The following is an 18,646-nucleotide window of genomic DNA, read 5'->3' as shown; positions in this document are numbered from 1 at the left end:
TAAAGCACCTGCGTCTTGGGTGGAAACAGTCTCTAAAGGCCCCCATTGAGAAGCCCATCTCCCCCAGCCACAGGCCCTTGGGTCCCACCCAGGGTTCCAGGATCCCTGTATCCCCCACTTCTCTCTCTCTCTCTGTCTCTCTTTCTGCCACACAGACACTCACACACACACATTCACACACAAACACACACTCTCACACACACGCTGGACAGGCACACGGCAGCAGGAGCGGGGAGGGGGTGTCATTTCATTTAGTTTATTAGACAAAAATATATGATTTAGACAAGTTCGCTGACGCGCTATTTACAATCTGAAATCACTCTATATACAGAAAAGGGGGGAAAGAGACACAAGCACGTGGGGGCATTTACCGAACCCGATAATCGCAGCCACTGGAGCCGCCGGCAGAGGCCTGGCCACCTGGACGCGAGCTCGGGACCGAACAAGCCCCTTTCTGCAGAAAGCGATGGATGGGAGTCCTTGACGTCGTTGTCATATTTGTCCTTTACACCAGTCTGAAATATTTGTCTTAATTCCTCCCACATTCCCTCCCTCCCCAACTCCTCCCCCCTCCCCCCCGCAAAAGTAAAAGAAGACCCTTAATCAGGCGGACGGGAGGGCTGCTAGGATCCGCGGCGTTCCCTCCTGCGGGGCCAGAGAGCTGCATGGGAAACACAGCGAGACAAGAAGACAGGGGCACTGTGAGTGGGGGACGCAGCGCCGGGCGACGCCGGTTCCAGTAGCGGAGCCCTGGGGGCGGGGTCGACAGCCAGCGCGGCTCCCGGCTGGGGAGAAACTCCAGTCTCCTCGGCTCGCCCGGCGCCCAGGGCTGGCGGGGAGCGCTCCTTCAACAAGGATTGCGCGACCCCCACCGCCACCCAGCCAGCTCCGCCCGGGTCCCGACCACTCCTCCTCCCCCCTCCCCACCGCCTTCTCCCATAGCAAAAGCAAACAGCACTCACTTGTCGCGTACCGGCTGGAAGGGCGACTTTAACTGCTGTGCCGGCGAATCTGGCCTGGGGACGAGGTCTCTCTCTGCGAGAGATCGGAAGAGGCAGAGTTAGGACGGAGAGACGGGCGGGAGAGGTCCCAGGCCTCCTTCCCACCAACTTCTGCCGGCTGCCCAGGCAGATTCGCCGAAAAACGTCACCCCTCACCCCACCACCACCCCGTAGCAGGCCCGCCGGTAGGGCAAAGCTCTCTTGGGAGAGCCCTGGGGCCTTGTCTGGCTTTCTAAATTGAAGCAGGGATTAAGCGCAGCCCCAGGGCTCAGCGGCCACTGCCTGGTACCCTCCCGGCTCATGCTGCACCCCACGCTACCACACCTAGCCAGGCCTCTGCATTCCCAGCTAGGGGACAGGTGGACGCGGCCTGGAGCTGTACCTGGGAGCGTGGGGCTGCTGCGGACCGAGGCCTTGTCTCCGTTGAGTGCCCCCGGGGCAATGGCGACCGGCGGCTGCGGTGGTGGAGGTGCAGGAAGGTGAGGGCCATGGGGCGCGGCGTGGGGAGCGCCAACGCCCAGGAAGGAGCGCATGTTGAGCAGGGAGCCCTGTGCGAGGAATGCGCTGTTGGTCCAGTTGGAGAACTTGCCGATGTGGCAGGTGTACAGTCCGTGGCTAGGCAGGAAGGCGGGGTGTTGCAGCGGCGCCCCGGCGGAGGGCCCGTGCGCGCCGGGGTGGCCCGCGGGTGGTGGTGGCGAAGCCTTGGGCGCACCGTCGGGGCTCGTGGCTGTCTCCGCCAGCGACCAGATCTTGGGCTTGCCGTGCGGCGCACCCTGCAGGCCGCCCGCTGCAGCGCCGGGGCTCAGCAGGCGCGTGCTGCCCGGCTCTGGGGCCTCCTTTGCCAGGCCCAAGGGCGAGTCCTGGGGCTTGAGAACGTCGGCTGCTGCCAGCGGCGAGCCTTGGTCCCGGGCAAGAGCAGAAGGGGCTGCGGGCGCATGCGGAGCCTCGGCCTTGTCCTCGTCATCCTCGTTGCTCTGGTCGCCATCGTGCTCGTCGATCTTGTCAATGTCGATGCTTTCCAGGTCGATCTCCTCGTCGTCCTCGGCCTTCTCCGGGTCGCCCTCGGTGTCGCTGCCGAAGAGCGCTCCATCTTCCTGGTCCTTGCTGCGCGCTCCCCATGTCACCTTGTTCTCCTTCTTGAGGCGCCGGCGCGCGTTGGCGAACCAGGTGGAGACCTGCGTGAGGGTCATCTTGGTGATGATGGCCAGCATGATCTTCTCGCCCTTGGTGGGGTAGGGATTCTTGCGGTGCTCGTTGAGCCAGGCCTTGAGCGTGCTGGTGCTCTCGCGGGTGGCGTTCTTGGGCCGCCCGGGGTCCCCGTATTGGAACTGGCCGTAGGGGTAATAAGCCGGCGCCGTGTGGGCTGCGAAGGTGGCGGGGTGCACCCCAGGGTTGTCCTTCAGTTCATACTGCGAGCCCTGAAGCCACAGGGCAGACCCATCGAGGAGAGAGAGGAGGGAAGTGGAGAGAGAGAGGGAGAGAGAGAGAGAGATGAGTCCCCAAGATGGGAGAGTGGGAAGCAGCCGCTTCAATGGGCTCGAGGGCCTCCCAGGCGCTTTGCGGGGCTCTCCTGTGCTGGGCAGATCAGGAAGTGACCCCCAGTTCACTGCTGGGGAGAAGGGGAGCCAGGACCATGAGCTGACTTCAGGAACTGCCCTTTCACCGACAGTGGAGATCGTTTTTGCCACTCTAGAAAAGTTCGACAAACAGTGCACTCTCCAGAAGAGCACAACAGAGGCCGCGGCCCCTGCAAGTTCCCTAGGCGACCCCTGTCCCCACCACCAACCGCTGGAGAAACCTGCATTTCCAAGTTTATCTTTCACTAGCTAGAGGGACAAACCTTTCAACTGAGCTGATAAAGCCATTTCTCCAAACGTAAAGGGCCCAGAGCCCAAGCCTCCTCTCTGCCACCCAGAGGGGGCTCAATCAAAATAAACCATCCCGGGTTTTCTACCGGTCTAAATCCGCCAGCAATTTAAAACGAAAGCACAGTCCTTTGCCTTCCAAATTAATCTGCATATAATGGTTTACCCACATTAAAAGGTCTTTAGAGGTGACAGGTAATTTAAAATTTTAATCCCGGCCATCATCGACAACAATAACAAAAACACCATTTTTTTTTTTAAATACAAAAGGAAGGCTTAGCCTGTAAAATATTAACGCAAGGGCTGGGAGCCACCGGCGGCCAGGAGGGGAACCGGTTCAGTATCCTAGGCCTCTTCTCAGTTACTTCATCTCTTAAGTTTGACTTTGATCTGGAGGGAGCAAACATTAGCTGTTTGCAGGCATTTAGAGGCGCTGATTTATTTGCAATCAATATTCCTTTTATAATCAGTAGTAAAACACAGCAAGTCAAATTATCCCATCAGGTTTTTTGGTAAATAACATTTTATCTTTCTAACAACCTCATTAGGCCTCATTATTACCATAAATTGCGCAGACAGACATTCAAATACAATTTTATCTTTTGACTTCCAAACACCCAATTATAATGGCTTGGAAACCTAGGCCTAGAATCAGGGTTTGGGTTTGAGTTTACTCTCTCAGAACCAGTGGGAGAGCTGGAGGAAACACACACCTTTTGGGTGGGAATAATTTTTACATATTATCCCTCTAGGGGGGAAAAACAACTCAGAACAGCAAACATCTCCCTTCCCCAGCTCTCCACAAAGGGTGCAGGTCGTCACACTGAAGCTCTCTCCCTCCCCCGCAAACACAGGCAGGGTTCCCAAATGGCACACAACTGCATTCGCAATTTCTGTAAAAAATGTTCATCCTCTATGTAAAAATGGTCTAGTTGCAATGTTAGCAAAGGGAGTTCCGGACTCTGAGAAAGTTGTAAAGACCAGAAGATTTCTTGGACTAATTAGTTTGGTGACTGAGGCCGCAGAGAAAACATTTCTGCGGCTAGATTTCGCTTTTGCCCAATCGTTGCAAAATGTACTTTGCGCTTTTCTAATTATTTTGGTTGTTATTGTAAAGAAGACATTTCAGCCTCGTCTCCACTGGGAATTCTTTTTGAAAGGACACCTTGTAAATCTCTCATCGCGTCCCGGCCTCCCCGCCGCCTGAACAAAATGGGGGCTGATCTTTTTCGATAGTAAGAGACCTGAAAGGCAGCCGGGCCGCTTTCTTTCAAAACTACAAGAAAAGTTACAGGGAAACCCGCTCTTTGCTTGTGCACACTTGAGGGGCGTTAACTCCCCGCTTCTCCTTCGGGGAGCGGGGAGATATCGCGGGTGCTTGGAAATTGCTTTATCCCGCGGGCAGCGACCCAGGAGGGGGCTGCCTCCCAGGGCCCCGCGCCCGCCGCACAATTCACCAGCCGTCCGAAGTTTAAGCACCGACCTTGCAGTCAGACCAAGGAAAATGGATGATTTGGACCGGCAGACAGGCCAATGCCCCCGCGGAGAATTCAGTGTGCAGCCGCCTGCCCCCACATCTAACGCCCACTGGGACGGAAGACTAAGAGGACACCATTTGTTTTAAACCAAGGGACACTGTTTTCTTTAATCCTCCATTATGTAACGAAGGAAGAAAAGTGCTTTTCTTTCCGTGCAAATGAAATGAAAACTTTGGCAACTTACAAAAGTAAAATCAAACACCGTTTCAGACACCAACACATTACTGCAACTTAATTTTTGTTTAATCTCAAATTCGCACTCACGCCGTGGAGAGACCTCTCCATCCCTTTGGACCTCTATTGTTAAGATTATTTTGATTGACTCTACTAGGCTTAAAAGGGGTCTGTCTGGCAAACTCGGATACAACTATCTCGGAGCTGCTAAAGAGGGAGAAAACCAAGTTTTCCAGACTCGGTTCGAAAACTAAAGAGGCCGCGCGAGTGGAACCCGCGGCCAGGAAGGGAAGTCCTGCTACGCTACGCCGGGCCGACCTGCAGGAACCCCGTGGGCCTGCCCGGGCGCCCTGGCCGAGCCAGGCGAGTTTGCCCCCGACCTCCAGCGCAGGCACCGCTCCCCGGGCCTGCTTCTGCGGCCTCTCTGAATTCTCTCGCTACCCGCTCCCTGGCCCGGGCCTTCCGCTTTCCCAGGCCGAGATGGCCCAGCCGTCACCCGCCCGGCCTTCCAGCCCTCTTGCGTCCCCGGGGGCCGCGGCCTGGGCCACCGGGAACCTGCCCCCGGACCTTTCTAGTTCCTCTTCCGGACCAGGTCCACCCGTAGTCTCTCCCTCCCGGGCGACCGGCCACCCTTGCCCTGGCGCGGGTGAGACAGAGGAGAAGCGGGGGAGGCCGGGCGCACTCACCATCTGCGAGAAGAGGCTGAGATCCGCGGCGTAGGGCAGGAAGGCGCTGTAGTTGGGCGCGCCCGCGTACGGCCCCGCCGCCGCGTACATGCCCAGCACCGAGGTGACTGCAGCCGCGCCTGCCCCGCCGCCCAGCTCCGCGGCCCCCGGTCGGCCCGACGAGGCGGCGGCAGCCGCCGCAGCGGCCGCGGCCAGCACCCCCGGGCGCTCGCCGCCGTAGGCGCCCGGCCCCGCGGCGCTCAGGTACTGCGGGTATCCCAGCTGCGGGAAGGACATGTCCGCGGACTCGGCGACCGCCGCAGCGGGCGAGTATTAAAGGCTCGGGGAGGGAGGCGGAGGCCGGCCGGAGGGGGTTGCAGGGGGCGCCGCGAGGGGTCTAGGGAGGAGCGGGCGGCCGGCCGGGCGCGCTCGGGCGGGCCGGGAGATGGAGGCCGGTCGCGGCTCCTCTGCCCGGTGCTCGCAGGCGCCCGGCTCCCGGCTGCGCCCGGATCCGCAATCGCGCGCCGACTGCGGCGGCCGCCCTCCGCTCGGCGGCGGGGCTTTCAGACACAATTTGAAGTTGATGCTTTGATTGGCATCCCCTTGAGCGCAGGCCCCGCCCCTGGCTCCCCTCCCGCCCCGTCCCTGCCTCCCGCCCGCCCTCGCCGGCCGCTCCCGCCCCTCCCGCGAGCACGTGGTGCCCCGTGCCGGCCCGGCCAGCTACTCTCGCGGTGGGCGCGCGCGTCGGGGCGGCGGGGTGTGGGCCCGGAGGCCGTGGGCTCCTTCCCGACCAGCCCCCGCAGCTGTCTGACAACCTGTCGACACGGGTTTACAGCTGTCTGACACCGGGTTTGCAGTTTCGCGGCCGAGGTGTGTCCCCTTTTTAACAAAAACAACTTGGCGCCTGCTTTTCTACTGTTTGGGCAGCGGGGAAGGGGCCGGCGGCCTGGACGCTGGTGACAGCGAGGGGGGAGCGGCTTCTCCCCCGAGTCCCGCGCGGCCGGGGCCTCCAGGGGACATCTTTGGCAGAAGTGCACCCGGACGCTCTCCGCGAGCCACTGAACCCGCGTGGCGTGACACCCCCGACTCCAGATGCGGGTTCCCGTGGGCCCCTACTGGGTAGTAACCGATCGTCTGCCAATGACCGGCCTCGCCGCCCTTGGGGAAGCGGGGAGCGGCCGAGCTCTGCGGGCTCTTTCAATTGTGCAAACTTTGAGCGAGGGCAAATCCCGCGGAGAAGTCGCCAGCTCGGGGGAAGCAGGCGCAGTCGGCGCCGCGGGTTCTCGGAGGGAGGGGTGGGGGAGACGCGGGGGGAGGGGCTTTCTCTTCACCCAGAAAGCCCCCTGGCAGCCGGAGGGAAACATCCCCCGCGCCCCCGCGAAGGGGGAAGACGGTGTGGCCTGGACGCCCGGTTTGTCCACCAGGTGTGCAGAGGCAGACAGGAAACTTGTGTGGAACGCGCGAACCCGAGTCGGCGCAGCCGCCAGACCGGCAACGGAGCGGCCTCTTGGGTCCAAGTCCCGCGTCCCTCTTCTCCCTGCGTCTCCCCTCTCCATCCTCAGCCTCGTCCGGCTACAGGACGCGGCCAGGCGCGGCGCACTTGAGATGGTCTCCGTGTCGCCGCGGCCCTGGCCGTGCGGCTCCCGGGAGAAGATGCCAAGTGCACGGGCCTCCTCGCCTCCCTGAGCCTGGGAAGGAGCTGGCAGGCCACTTCCGCGCCTCGTGGCTGGAGAGCTCCGGACGGTGCCGTGGGGAACCGGGTACCAGTCCCGGCTCCCGGGGCCACTATGCGAACCACCTCCTACGCAGAGCCGGGGCCGGGAGTTCACCCCGCTGCCGCTCTCCAGCACACCGGACTCCGCGGGAATTTCAGCAGCGCACTCTGGCGTCTTCCCGGCTTTAGGCCGGGTTGGGGCTACGGGATGAAGGCGGCCATCGGGCCAGAGTCGGCATGCTGTTCTGCTGGTGGGTTGAGCCACCCGTATCCTGGACACCGGCCAGGCGGTCCCTTCACCCCCTGCCTCGCTTCCCTCTCTTCACGGAGCCTCGAGGCCCAGGGACTTCAGCAGCATCAGGAGGGGCTCCGGTTTTCCGGGCCTGAGGACAGACACTGAGACATCGCCTATAATTAGCAACAATAATGCCCGTGATAGTAGTAATTACTAATAACCAGCTCCGACATCGGGCTTGATTTTTCCCTGCTCTGTGTCAGATTGTCTTCCTAGTCATGCTGCTTCCCGCGCTCAATTCGCCCCTCCACACTCCAGAATCCGCCTACAACCTCCAGGGTTCCTTTCCTGCTTTTACATAGATTCCGGGCGGGGTTTGTGGGGACGCCGAGGGTTGGTGCGGAGTGGATTCTTGGTGACATAACTCCGGGAAGCCCCTAACTGCAGCTTTTTCCTGTTCCCCAGTCTACCACCAGACACCTTCTAACCCTAAGACAGATTTCCGATCTTCAACCTCCTCTCCTCTATACCCAAAACAAATCCATCCATTGCATGTGACTCACTGTGTGAGAAGTGGGCCAGTCCCACCCACCCCTGTCCTGTTCAGCAAACTACAGTGTCACATTTCAGGTTGACAGGGGAGATACGCCCTCTTGAGTGACCTGGAGAATGAGGTGGGATGTAAGTCCAGGGACACTTCTCAGCCTTGGGATTCAGCTACAGCTTGTCTGCCTCCATCCAACCCACTGAGCACCACCGCCCACCCCACCCGCAAGCCTCAGGTCTCTCTGCAGCTGGCAGAGCTTTGTGGGGAGGCGGGAATAGGGGGGTGGAGGCTTCATCCTAACTCTCAACCAGCCCACTCCTCTGTGCCCTGGCTGCATCACCTCCATTGGCGTCCCATCACAAAGTGATTGCAGGCTCCTGAAAACACCAGGGAGCTGGGTGGGGAGGAGCTGGGTGGGGAGGACCTGGCTGGGCCCCACCTGGAGACTCCCCTGTGAATCCTGCCTGAGGACTGCACAGTTCCTGGGGAAGCGGCACTAGCAAAGCTGGGTAACTTGCTCCCTGGAGAGCCCTGCAAAGGTGCAGAAGGGGAGATTGTGGTCTATTCTCTGCCCAAGGCCGGGGCCTGGGGCTGCACTCCATGTCCCTGGGCCTAAAACCAATTCTAGGAAGTCCTTTCTAGGAAGTTCTAGCAGAGCCTGGCAGGCCCTGACTCACCTCCTCTCTTCTTTCTCCTTGGCCCTTGTCCCCAAAACTTTCACCTAGGATACTAGGAAGCAGGGTAGACTGAGAGAAAGAGAGAGAATTGCCACCAAAGCATCCCATCAGAGAGGGGGAGGGGCAGAGAAGGAGCTAGAATCTCCTGGCTCAGCCTCTCCTGGTAGAGTTTCCTCCCACTCGTTCTGCCACTCATTTTCAGCAGCAAATGTTTCAGTGGGGCCCAGAGCTTCATGGCCTCAGATGCTGGAACAGGCAGAAGGGCTGTGCGTCTGGAATCCGTGGGCCTGATTTGAACGTCCTTTTAAAAATGTCGTGAGAAAGTCTAAAACTTTCCCTCAAAGAGACTGCCCCTGCCCCTGCCCGGACTCAGCATCACTGGCATCTAGGACCATCCCTCTGGTGGCCCTAGGGGTGCCAGGCAAAGGCGATGGACATTGGAATGGGAGGTTGTGTGGTTCCCTCTGCTTGGCCTTCAAAACCGACGCCCCAGCTGTGAGGCGCTGGACCTCTGAGGCAGGAGAGAGCCACTTTGTTGGCCCCTCAGCCACTTTTCCTGCCTCCAAAGAGGGTGGCTGAGGCAGGCCCTGCCGCTGCTCCGGAAGTTGCTCCTGGCGGAGCTGGCCGCACCCGATGGCTGCCCCCTGGTCACTGTGCCAGAGACAAAGACGAGGAGCCTGACAAAACCAGGTCTAGGGGTCGCTGCGCAGCGGAATCGGAGCTCCTCCTGCTTAGCGCCGGGGATCCAGTCCGGAAGCCCTTGGGCCCCAGTGCTCCGGGGACCCAAGGCACGTGGCCCAGGAGGCTGGCAAGACCCCGCGAAGCTCGGCAATGGGGGGTGACTGGGACACCCCTGCTGGGAAGCTAGGACCTTCAGCGCGTCCAGGGCTGGGACAGATGCAGGCCTCCGGCTGCAGCGGCATGGGCAGAGAGCGCGCGTGTCTCGGGGAGCGCAGGGGGCAGGCTGTGGGGGTGGGGGTTGGGCGGGGAGGAGAGGAAAGGCCCAGAGGCGGTAGTGGAGGGGGACGGGCGTTGGTGTGCAACTGCAGTTTAAGCTAACTTGATTTTTAAGCTGGTGTTAAGGCTTGATGGCAAGTTTACTTGCAAGGTGCTGCTGTTGTTATCATTATTATTATGAGTCAGTTTTCTAAATGGGAGGGATTTGTTATTCCTGGAGAAGATCGTTTCCCTTTTCTCTCTCCCAACCCTCGGTGAGGATTCCACCCGCCCTGCCCCACCCTCCTGGGGTATATTTACATCAGGACAAGATTAAACATACCCAACAGCTTCCTAATTTACAATTTTATTTCTTGGGAAACAGTTCGCTGGTCTTGGAGCTCTGCAGTCCGGGGGTCGCTAAGGAAGAGGAGGATGCTCATGGGGACGCATCACTCCCGGAAGCCGTCTGTGGGACCAGCCTTTGGCGCCGAGGACCAGGCGACACAGACCTGCCGCGGGATGCAACGGGTGGCGCGGGCCTGGCCTCCTGCCTTCACACTGGCCACTGTCAGCTCCAGATGGCGGGGCTCTGCGCTGGGCCGCGGCTCGGTGGCGACGGAGGCGGCCTGACCTGGCGCCGCGCCCCGACTCGCGCGCAGACTTAGGAGTCTGCTTAAAAACGCACTAGGACTTCGCACCGTCCCTCAGCAGCAGCTGGGAGGCCACCCAAGTCGGCGACATTGAGGCAATAGTCAGACAGTCCTCAGCGGCTGAGACCCGCTGCGACTCGATGGTTCCCTAGGCTCCGACCCCTGTGTCCAGTCTGCGCTTTCCTGCCACGCCAGGCAGGGACCGGTGGCCCCTGGGGACCAAGAATAGTCTACAATGAGCGCCCCGAGGGTGCAGGGCTGCAGGGACCCAGTGGCGAGCGGAGCTGAGTTGGGCAGCCGGGAGGAGTCGACTCGAGCCGCTCCAAGGAAACCCCAGAAGGAAACGCCCAGAAGCGAAGGACGCAGGACGGTCGCACGCTGCGGGGAGTGCCCCCCACGGCAGGCATCGCGGAGCCAGCTCCTCAGCAGCGTGGGGACACCACCCGGGAACGCGGCGGGGGGACCAAGGGCGACCCAGGCCCTAAAGCTGCGGCACTGGGCCCGTATTTCCCACAAACGCAGGGCAGAGGAATGGACCGCAGTGGCCTGGCCTGGAGAGCCGCTACGACGCCGTCCCCAGTGTCGAAGGAAGTGAATTACATGCGTGTGCACACACGTAAATATTTTATAAACCTCCCCTTAATTAACCAGATCATTTCCATTATGCCTCCAATATGAACAACAGCAACGGTGTGAGAGTTCTCAGGGCTTCTAATTTGATGTCACCAGACTGTTGCTCGGGGGCAGAGGCACCATCGCCGTGCCAGCTGCACTTGTATTTATTTGTTTTTCTGCCTTGTTCCTGTAGGGCTCCATTATGCGGTTTTTAATTAGTTTGTGTTTGTATTTCACCCGTCCCAAATCAATGCCATCCCGAAGCCAGGCGATGTAAATTCTCTCAGTACAGGTGTAGCTGCCTGCGCGGGTACACCGGCAAACGCGTGTCTGACAAATGAAAGCGGGGCCGCTGCGCAGCCGACTGTCAGCTCTCGCCAGCGGAGAGGCGCGGATCAAAGCCAGCGGGACTTCTGCGCCCCTGTGAGCGCCGTCGTGGCTGCGGCTCCTAATGTCATTAGAGGAGGCCGGGCTGACCACGGCGTGAGGAACAAAGTGACTTTTCATTTTGCTCAGGTCCTCTGGTCTTTGGGCCAGCGCTGGCCTCAGAATCGCCTCCCGCTTGGGGCCTATGGGATGCAGCTGAAACCGCAGTGGCTCCCGCCAGGATCCCTGGCTGTGCGCACCCGCACCCGCACCTGTACCCGCAGTGACCCAGCGCCCTGGGATCACTGTGGCTTCCCAACGGGTCCCGCTAACCTTAACCCGCAGCCTTAAGCTGAACCTGCTCTGGAATCTCTAGACAGGAGACATCCCCTCTCCGTGTTGTGTTTGCATCTCCGCCTTCTTGAAATGACCTCTGTGGAGCGCGTGTGTATCTATTCTTCCAGCCACGGGGAATTCTTTTAAAGCTTTCTTTTTTTGTCAGGAACAAGAGATTGCTCATCTTTAACTAGGCCACATAGAAATTATGATTCAACAGCAGTGTATATTTAATTAGAGTAATCTCACTTGAATTTAATTACCTAATGAATTATTTGTTTAAAAGGTAGAACGTCTTGTTTGCCAAGTACCGTGCAGACCTCCGATAAGAATTTCTGTTACGAGGACGTTACAGTTTAAGAGCAGCATGTGTAAGGGTTCTATTTTAACTCTTTGAGTATGTGACTGTTACTGTACACTCCAACAAAAACTAAGATGGTGGGTAGAGTCTGGTGGGTAGAGTCCGGAGGGCAGTGGGCATGACCCTGGCCACACAGAGGTGCGCTCCTGTTATGTACACGTGTGTGCCCAAGTCGCTTTGGAAATTAATATCCTTTGACTGTCATGTGAGTCGAGTTTATCTTAAAACTTATTTCATGTTGCTTTCAGTGCCATTTTTTCCCTCCTGGTGCCAGTCAGGACAGTTCTCTACTAGTGAACTCATTTTATGAAAGTGTTTAAAACAAAATAATGCATCCTTCAGAAGACTCCAGTCAAGTCACCGAGTCCCACGCACTCCTTGGGTCTCTCCCATCCTAGCTCCTCTTGATCCCTGAGGCATTCACACTACCAACAAGAAGTCTGTCAGGGAGTTGTTCTTTGGTTGGTTGTTTGTTGGTTGTTTGTTTTAACTTACAGCAATGGAAGGTACCACATCCCAGACTTTGACCTAAACTCTTAAGTCTTAAACTGTGGGGCAACCTCATTTCCTCTTGGTTTCCAAAAGCAAGAACCGCTAACTCCAAGCCATGACAACCTTTGAGAGGCTCCAAAGGTAATTTGTCTCCACATAATCCCAACAATTGGTGCATCTAATGCAACTTTAAGAACTTTCTATCACTGCTGCGTGATGAAATGCCAGCAGGGAAATTTACATAGGGGTTTAGGGAGGGGGCAGAGAGCATTTCACCCTCTTCCTGAAAAGAAGATAGGAAATAAGAAGAACTCAAATCAACTTGGTTGAATTCCACTGTCATTTTCATTAATATTTCAATAATCAAATAATTTTTTTAATTGTAAGCTCATGAACTATTGTCACATAAATATCAAATATTATTAGTATAGTGTTCAATCAAGTAGGAAGGGGTTTAGAAAATGCAACAAGTTGATAAAAATGATTGACTTTTTATTTCTTTTTAGAATTCCTGACTCTTATCATAGCTGTGCGTTTTGAAATTGATGTTCTAACAACCAATAGTGGTTAAAATATACTATCCACTTAATTACATTCAATTATGGTTATAGTAGCATGTCTCATTCAAAGAACCAGATCTACATGGATGCATACTTCAAACTTATTTATCAATTTACTTCACATATTCTTCCCAATAACAACAGACAGTAACGACCAGAGAGGAAGTAAGATACTAGCTTAGAAAGGATAATACATTTCCCAGAGCTGAGCAAATCCAGAGAAGATTTCAGGGTAAAACCCTCAAAGGATTCATATGTGTGTGATGGAAGGAGGGGAACGTACTAAATGGTGTATTTGTGTTTGATGTTTCAAAAATATTTAAAATTTAGACCAGTATTCTGTCTCCAATGACTTCATATCAGCCCTCAACCACTTATACATTATTAAAGATAAAAGCCCACCTACTACAAATCTCTTTAAAAATCCACTGACAAATATATGCCCACAAAACACCTCCCAAGCCGAAAGCATAGCACATTTCAGGTTTTTAATGAATGTGTGCAACAGCAGACCTCCTAGGCCCATAGGTTAAAATCTGTTCATCAGACTTTAGGGACACCAGCTCAACAGCACAGCATAGTGTCTCAAAGCCTAACAGACATTGGAAGTTCAGGGAAAGTTTCTGGGAAGTTCTGAAGACACTTACAGTCTACCAGCATATTCCAAGACCACTGTTATAGAAAAATCTGGGGTATGAAATGAGTCTAAGGAGGAAAACATAAAATATCCCTTGAACCTTGGGTCCCATATCTGTTCTTGCTCTGACTTTGCCTCTTACATAACTGTCACCCAACGTCATCTCCAGAGCTGTACCCTAGTCTGGGGTTCTTACCCAGGCCCCGACCACTCCCATCCTCTCTTTTGTAGGACATGAAGAAAGGCCTCCCGACCTTCCAATCTTACACCAGCTTTGGGTGCTCTGTGAGTGCGTGCATGCTTGTGAAAGGTGAAAATACCATGGGGTTGGAAGAGAAGAGAGGAAGAAGAGGAAACATTTTCTTCTCCCAGACACATTTCCAGTGGGGAATTTAGCCCCTAGAACATAATACACCTGTGACCAAGAGGAGCCCAATCTAGGCAAAATCCCCAGATCGGGAAGTTCCTCTTCTCAGTCCTCTGCATTCCTCCAGATGCCCTTCCCAAGCCCCCCTATTTTAGAGCCTGCCCTAAAGGTCCTCACGCTGATGGCAGGCTGCCTGGGTTGACCTTCAATGTCACCTATGACCCATTCTTGGGCTCCTATCACCTCCAGTGAAGATTGATAGGGCCTGTGGTCCATTCTCTTGGGAATAAACTGAGGGACTGGCAGACGAATCAAAGATTCTAATATGACCTAGGATATTTGTTAATTGACAGGGATAGGTTAGCTTAATCTCCTGCAGAGAGAACATCTACATTTTAATAAGGGGCCATAGAGCAGTCACCCAAAGCTCCTAGGGGACACCCACACTTTTGCTGGAGGCTTAGGGGAGAAGCAGCTTCCTTCCCAATCACTCTTTGGGGGAAGGAGGCCTTCTGCATCCCCCTTGTCAGTGATTTCCTTCTCAGATGCTGCTGATGGTAGAGCCAGGTTTGAGAGAGGCTGCAGAATCCTGTCCACCTGTGTGCCTTGGCTGGGAGTGCTGGAGCAAAGTCCCAGGGACTGGGGGCTTCAATGGCAGACGTTCATCTTCTACCAGCTCTGGAGCTTAAGAGTCCAAGTCTAAGTTGTTGGCAAGGTTGGTTCCTTCTGAGTTCTCTCCCTCGCTTAGAGGTGGCCCAGCAGCCTCTTGTTGTGTCACCTCCTGGCCACTCGGTGCATGGGCATCCCTGGTGTCTTTCTATGTGTCCAAATTTCCTCCTTTTGAAGGGACACCAGTTCAGTTGGACAGAAGTCCATTCTAATGGCCTCGTTTTACCTTGATCACCTCTTTAAAAGCCCTGTCTCCAAATGCACTGGCATTATGGTGTACTGAGGATTAGGGCTTCAATGTATGAATTTGGGGATGGGTCGGAGCATGATTCAGCCTATTATACCATCCATGAACACCTATACCTCTCACACTACCACCCATGATCACCTACACCTTCCCACTACCATCTATAATCACCTATACCTCTCCCGCTACCATGCATGACCACCTATACTTCTCCCACTACCATCGATAATCACCTATACCTTCCCACTACCTTCTATAATTACCTACACCTTCCCACTACCATCTATAATAACCTATACCTTCCCACTACCATCTACAATCACCTACACCTTCCCACTACCATCTATAATCACCTATACCTCTCCCACTACCATCCATGATCACCTATACCTTCCCACTACCATCTATAATCACCTATACCTTCCCACTACCACCCATGATCACCTACACCTTCCCACTACCATCTATGATCACCTATACCTTCCCACTACAATCTATAATCATCTATACCTCTCCCACTACCATCCATGATCACCTATACCTTCCCATTACCATCTATGATCACCTACACCTTCCCACTACCATCTATAATCACCTATACCTTCCCACTATCATCTATAATCACCTACACATTCCCACTACCATCCATGATCACCTACACCTTCCCACTACCATCTATAATCACCTATACCTTCACACTACCATCCATGATCACCTATACTTTCCCACTACAATCCATGATCACCTATGCCTCTCCCACGCAATCAACACCAGAGTTCATTAGCTGGGTATGTTCATTGCTCACACTGTAATATATTCTTTAGCTTTGGGGCAAAAGGTCTTAGAAAAAGCTCTAGAGTTTCCCCTCTTCAGTGTTAAATAAAATAAAAATATGTCATGTTTAGGAGAATTATATTATTCCCTATATTAAAAATTTCCAATATTGGTTATTATCGAAGGTTAAATTTGCCACCCTGATACAGCGTATTCCTGTGTAAAAAGACTTCTGAATTTTGTCTGGCTTATAGACTCTCTAGACAAGAAGGGGCTTCGATTTTAGAAAATGAGTTTGATCCTGGGCTCCGAGCTACTTCTACTTCTTCCTTCTTGACTCCAGGGTAGTCAGCTAGCTGGTAGGATGTCTTCATAAACCAAGGAGGCCAGCGTGCTGCTTTTACTCCATACAATAGATGTGCCAATTGTGCTATCTCGATGCCATTTCTGCCACACATATTTCAAAGCTGTCAGTTAAGCCCCATCTCTAGATTTTGCAAAAAAGGAAACCTTTAGTAGCCTGTCATGTGAATATGCTTGGGTCCCAAGGTCGTGGCTTACCGTATGTACATTAGGCAAGAAAAAACTGCCATAAAAACACAACGTTTGAGCCCCCTTGTGTTTTATCAGCTGCTGCGCCTCACTGCCAGCAGATACATTGCCACTGTGGCTGTGATAGCAGTGGCAAAGGATCAGTGATCATTTTACAAACTGAGGACTGTGTGACATTATCTCTAGGGTTGAGTTAAGTGGTTTGTCGAAGGTCGCTAGCAAGTGTGCAATAAATCCAGGATTAGAACCTCAGCACCTCCTTCAACAGCCCGCCCACTGGGCCCGGGACTGACAGACTTGTTGATCTCATGATGTCACCCTTCCCACACTCTCTTCTCCCAGACCCTGTGACAGTCCCCTGCTCTCTGCACTTCTAGGGGCAGCTCATCATGTTACAGGGCCATCGCCAGCACAGCTGTTACCAGTGCCTGACTGCTGTTTCCTCCCTCCTTCCATCCTCCCATCCCTCCTCCCTCCTTCCTTCCTCCCATTTCTCTTCCTTCCTTCCTTCCTTCCTGCCTCCCTCTTTCCTTCCTCCTGTCCCTCCTCCCTCCTTTCTTCCTCCTGTCCCTCCTCCCTCCTTCCTTCCTCCTGTCCCTCCTCCCTCTTTTCTTCCTCCCATCCCTCCTTCTTCCTTCCTTTCTCCCATTTCTCTTCCTTCCTTTTCCTGTCCTGCCTCCCTCTTTCCTTCCTCATCCCTCCTCACTTCCTCCCATCCCTCCTCCCTCCTTCCTTCCTCCTGTCCTTCTTCCTTCCTTCCTCCCATCCCTCCTCCCTCCTTCCTTCCTCCCATTTATCTTCCTTCCTTCCTTCCTTCCTGCCTCCCTCTTTCCTTCCTCCTGTCCCTCCTCCCTCTTTTCTTCCTCCCGTCCCTCCTTCTTCCTTCCTTTCTCCCATTTCTCTTCCTTCCTTCCTGCCTCCCTCTTTCCTTCCTCCTGTCCCTCCTCCCTCCTTTCTTCCTCCTGTCCCTCCTCCCTCTTTTCTTCCTCCTGTCCCTCCTTCTTCCTTCCTTTCTCCCATTTCTCTTCCTTCCTTTTCCTGTCCTGCCTCCCTCTTTCCTTCCTCATCCTCCTCACTTCCTCCCATCCCTCCTCCCTCCTTCCTTCCTCCTGTCCTTCTTCCTTCCTTCCTCCCTTCCCTCCTCCCTCCTTCCTTCCTCCCATTTATCTTCCTTCCTTTCTCCTGTCCCGCCTCCCTCTTTCCTTCCTTCTTTCTTCCTTCCTCCCATCCCTCTGCCTCCTTCCTTCCTCCCATCCCTCCTCACTCCTTTCTTCCTCCCATTTCTCTTCCTTCCTCCTGTCCCGCCTCCCTCTTTCCTTACTCCTGTCCCTCCTCACTCCTTCCTTCTTCCTGTCTTTCCTCCTTCCTTCCTTCCTCCCATCCCTCCTCCCTCCTTTCTTTCCTCCCATTTCTCTTCCTTCCTCCTGTCCTGCCTCCCTCCTTCTTTCCTCTTGTCCCCCCTCTCTCCTTCCTTCCTCCTTTTCCCTTTGTTCGTTTATTCCCTGAAGGCTTTAGGGAACCACTATAAGGAATAGACAGTATCTTGTGCTCTGGGAGAAGCTGAAATCAATTAGACAGTTGTCTGAGTATCTGTGTTACATGTCTAAATTAGACAATTAGGTGAAACACATACAGACACCTAATTTTTCTATAAGGCAAAAGTAAGTGCTAGGAGGGATATGCCATTATGACATGTCCATCTCCGAGTTGCCAGCCCCCCTTCTACATTCTGCTGCACAATGCCAGGCTCTGCTAAACGCACTTCTCCACAGCGGCCTCACCCCTCCTGCCCAGGTCACTTCCTGTTACTCTCCACATCAGCTCGGCCACCTGACTTCACCAGGCAGCAGCTGGTCCAGTGGTCCAGGTGTCCAGCACTTACCAAGCCAGACCGTCAGATTCCCTCAGACAACACCATACCAGCCCAGCCTCTGTTCATCTTAGAGGCCTGAGTTTCAGCCTCTGCGCTCCTCCAATCCATCTGCCTGCTCTCCCTTGTCCCCTGGCTAAGGGGTGGCAGCTGCTTCCCGCATTGCCTCTGTCATAACTTCATGTTGGCTCTTTGGGTTTTCTGCTAACTTGTTGAAAATCCATCATAATGTCTTCATTTGCTAGGGCAGTTGTAAAAAAGTACTAAGACAGGGAACCTAAACAACAGAAACTTATTGCCTGGCAGTTCCAGAGGCTGCAGGTCCAAGTTCAAGGTGGCAGCAGAGTGGGTTCCTCAGAGGGCTGTGAGGGAAGAGCTCAAAGATCTCAAAGCCATGCTCTCTGCCAGTTGCTGAGGGTGTACTGGCAGTTCCAATGTTCCTCGACTTGCAGATGCCTGACCCCAATCTCTGCCTTCAGCTTCAGATGGAGGCATTTTTCCTCTGGCCTCTCTGCTCAAATATCCCCTTCTTATAAGGTCATTAGCCATATTAGATTGGGGGCCCACCCTACTCCAGTGTGACCTCACTTTAACTACTTAAATGTTCAGCAATGCAATTTTGGAATAAGGTCTGAGATACTGAGGATGAGGACTTTCACATCAATTTTAGGGTCATGCAATTGAACCCATACCCATATCTAGTTAAGAATTTTTTTCTCTGTCCAAATAATTCACAGAGTTTCTGTCCCCTAGCTAGACCCTCAGTGATAGCAGAGCTGTGGACTTCAGGGGTCA

General features: G+C 54.6%; 1 protein-coding gene across 1 annotated transcript; it reads right to left on the bottom strand.

Moving 5' to 3' along the window:
- Positions 1-227: 227 nt before the first annotated feature.
- IRX1 (iroquois homeobox 1) lies at positions 228-5,814 on the bottom strand. The gene is made up of 4 exons (XM_016952920.4): positions 5,265-5,814; positions 1,384-2,419; positions 963-1,035; positions 228-661 (listed from the first exon to the last, which is right to left on the bottom strand). Exons 1-4 carry the CDS (start codon positions 5,538-5,540, stop codon positions 604-606), a joined length of 1,443 nt encoding a protein of 480 aa, XP_016808409.1. The 5' UTR covers positions 5,541-5,814; the 3' UTR covers positions 228-603.
- Between the last annotated feature and the right edge of the window lie 12,832 nt (positions 5,815-18,646).

Source organism: Pan troglodytes, chromosome 4 (genome assembly GCF_028858775.2).
Source record: "Pan troglodytes isolate AG18354 chromosome 4, NHGRI_mPanTro3-v2.0_pri, whole genome shotgun sequence".
NCBI lineage: Eukaryota > Metazoa > Chordata > Mammalia > Primates > Hominidae > Pan > Pan troglodytes.
This window is presented reverse-complemented; position numbering and strand designations above follow the sequence as displayed.

Coding starts and splice junctions, on each gene's coding strand:
- IRX1 (XM_016952920.4), bottom strand. CDS start 5,540: ATGTCCTTCCCGCAGCTGGGATACCCGCAGTACCTGAGCGCCGCGGGG. Junction 2,420..5,264: donor TCAGCCTCTTCTCGCAGATG/GTGAGTGCGCCC, acceptor CTGTGGCTTCAG/GGCTCGCAGTATGAACTGAA. Junction 662..962: donor TTCCAGCCGGTACGCGACAA/GTGAGTGCTGTT, acceptor TTTCCCATGCAG/CTCTCTGGCCCCGCAGGAGG.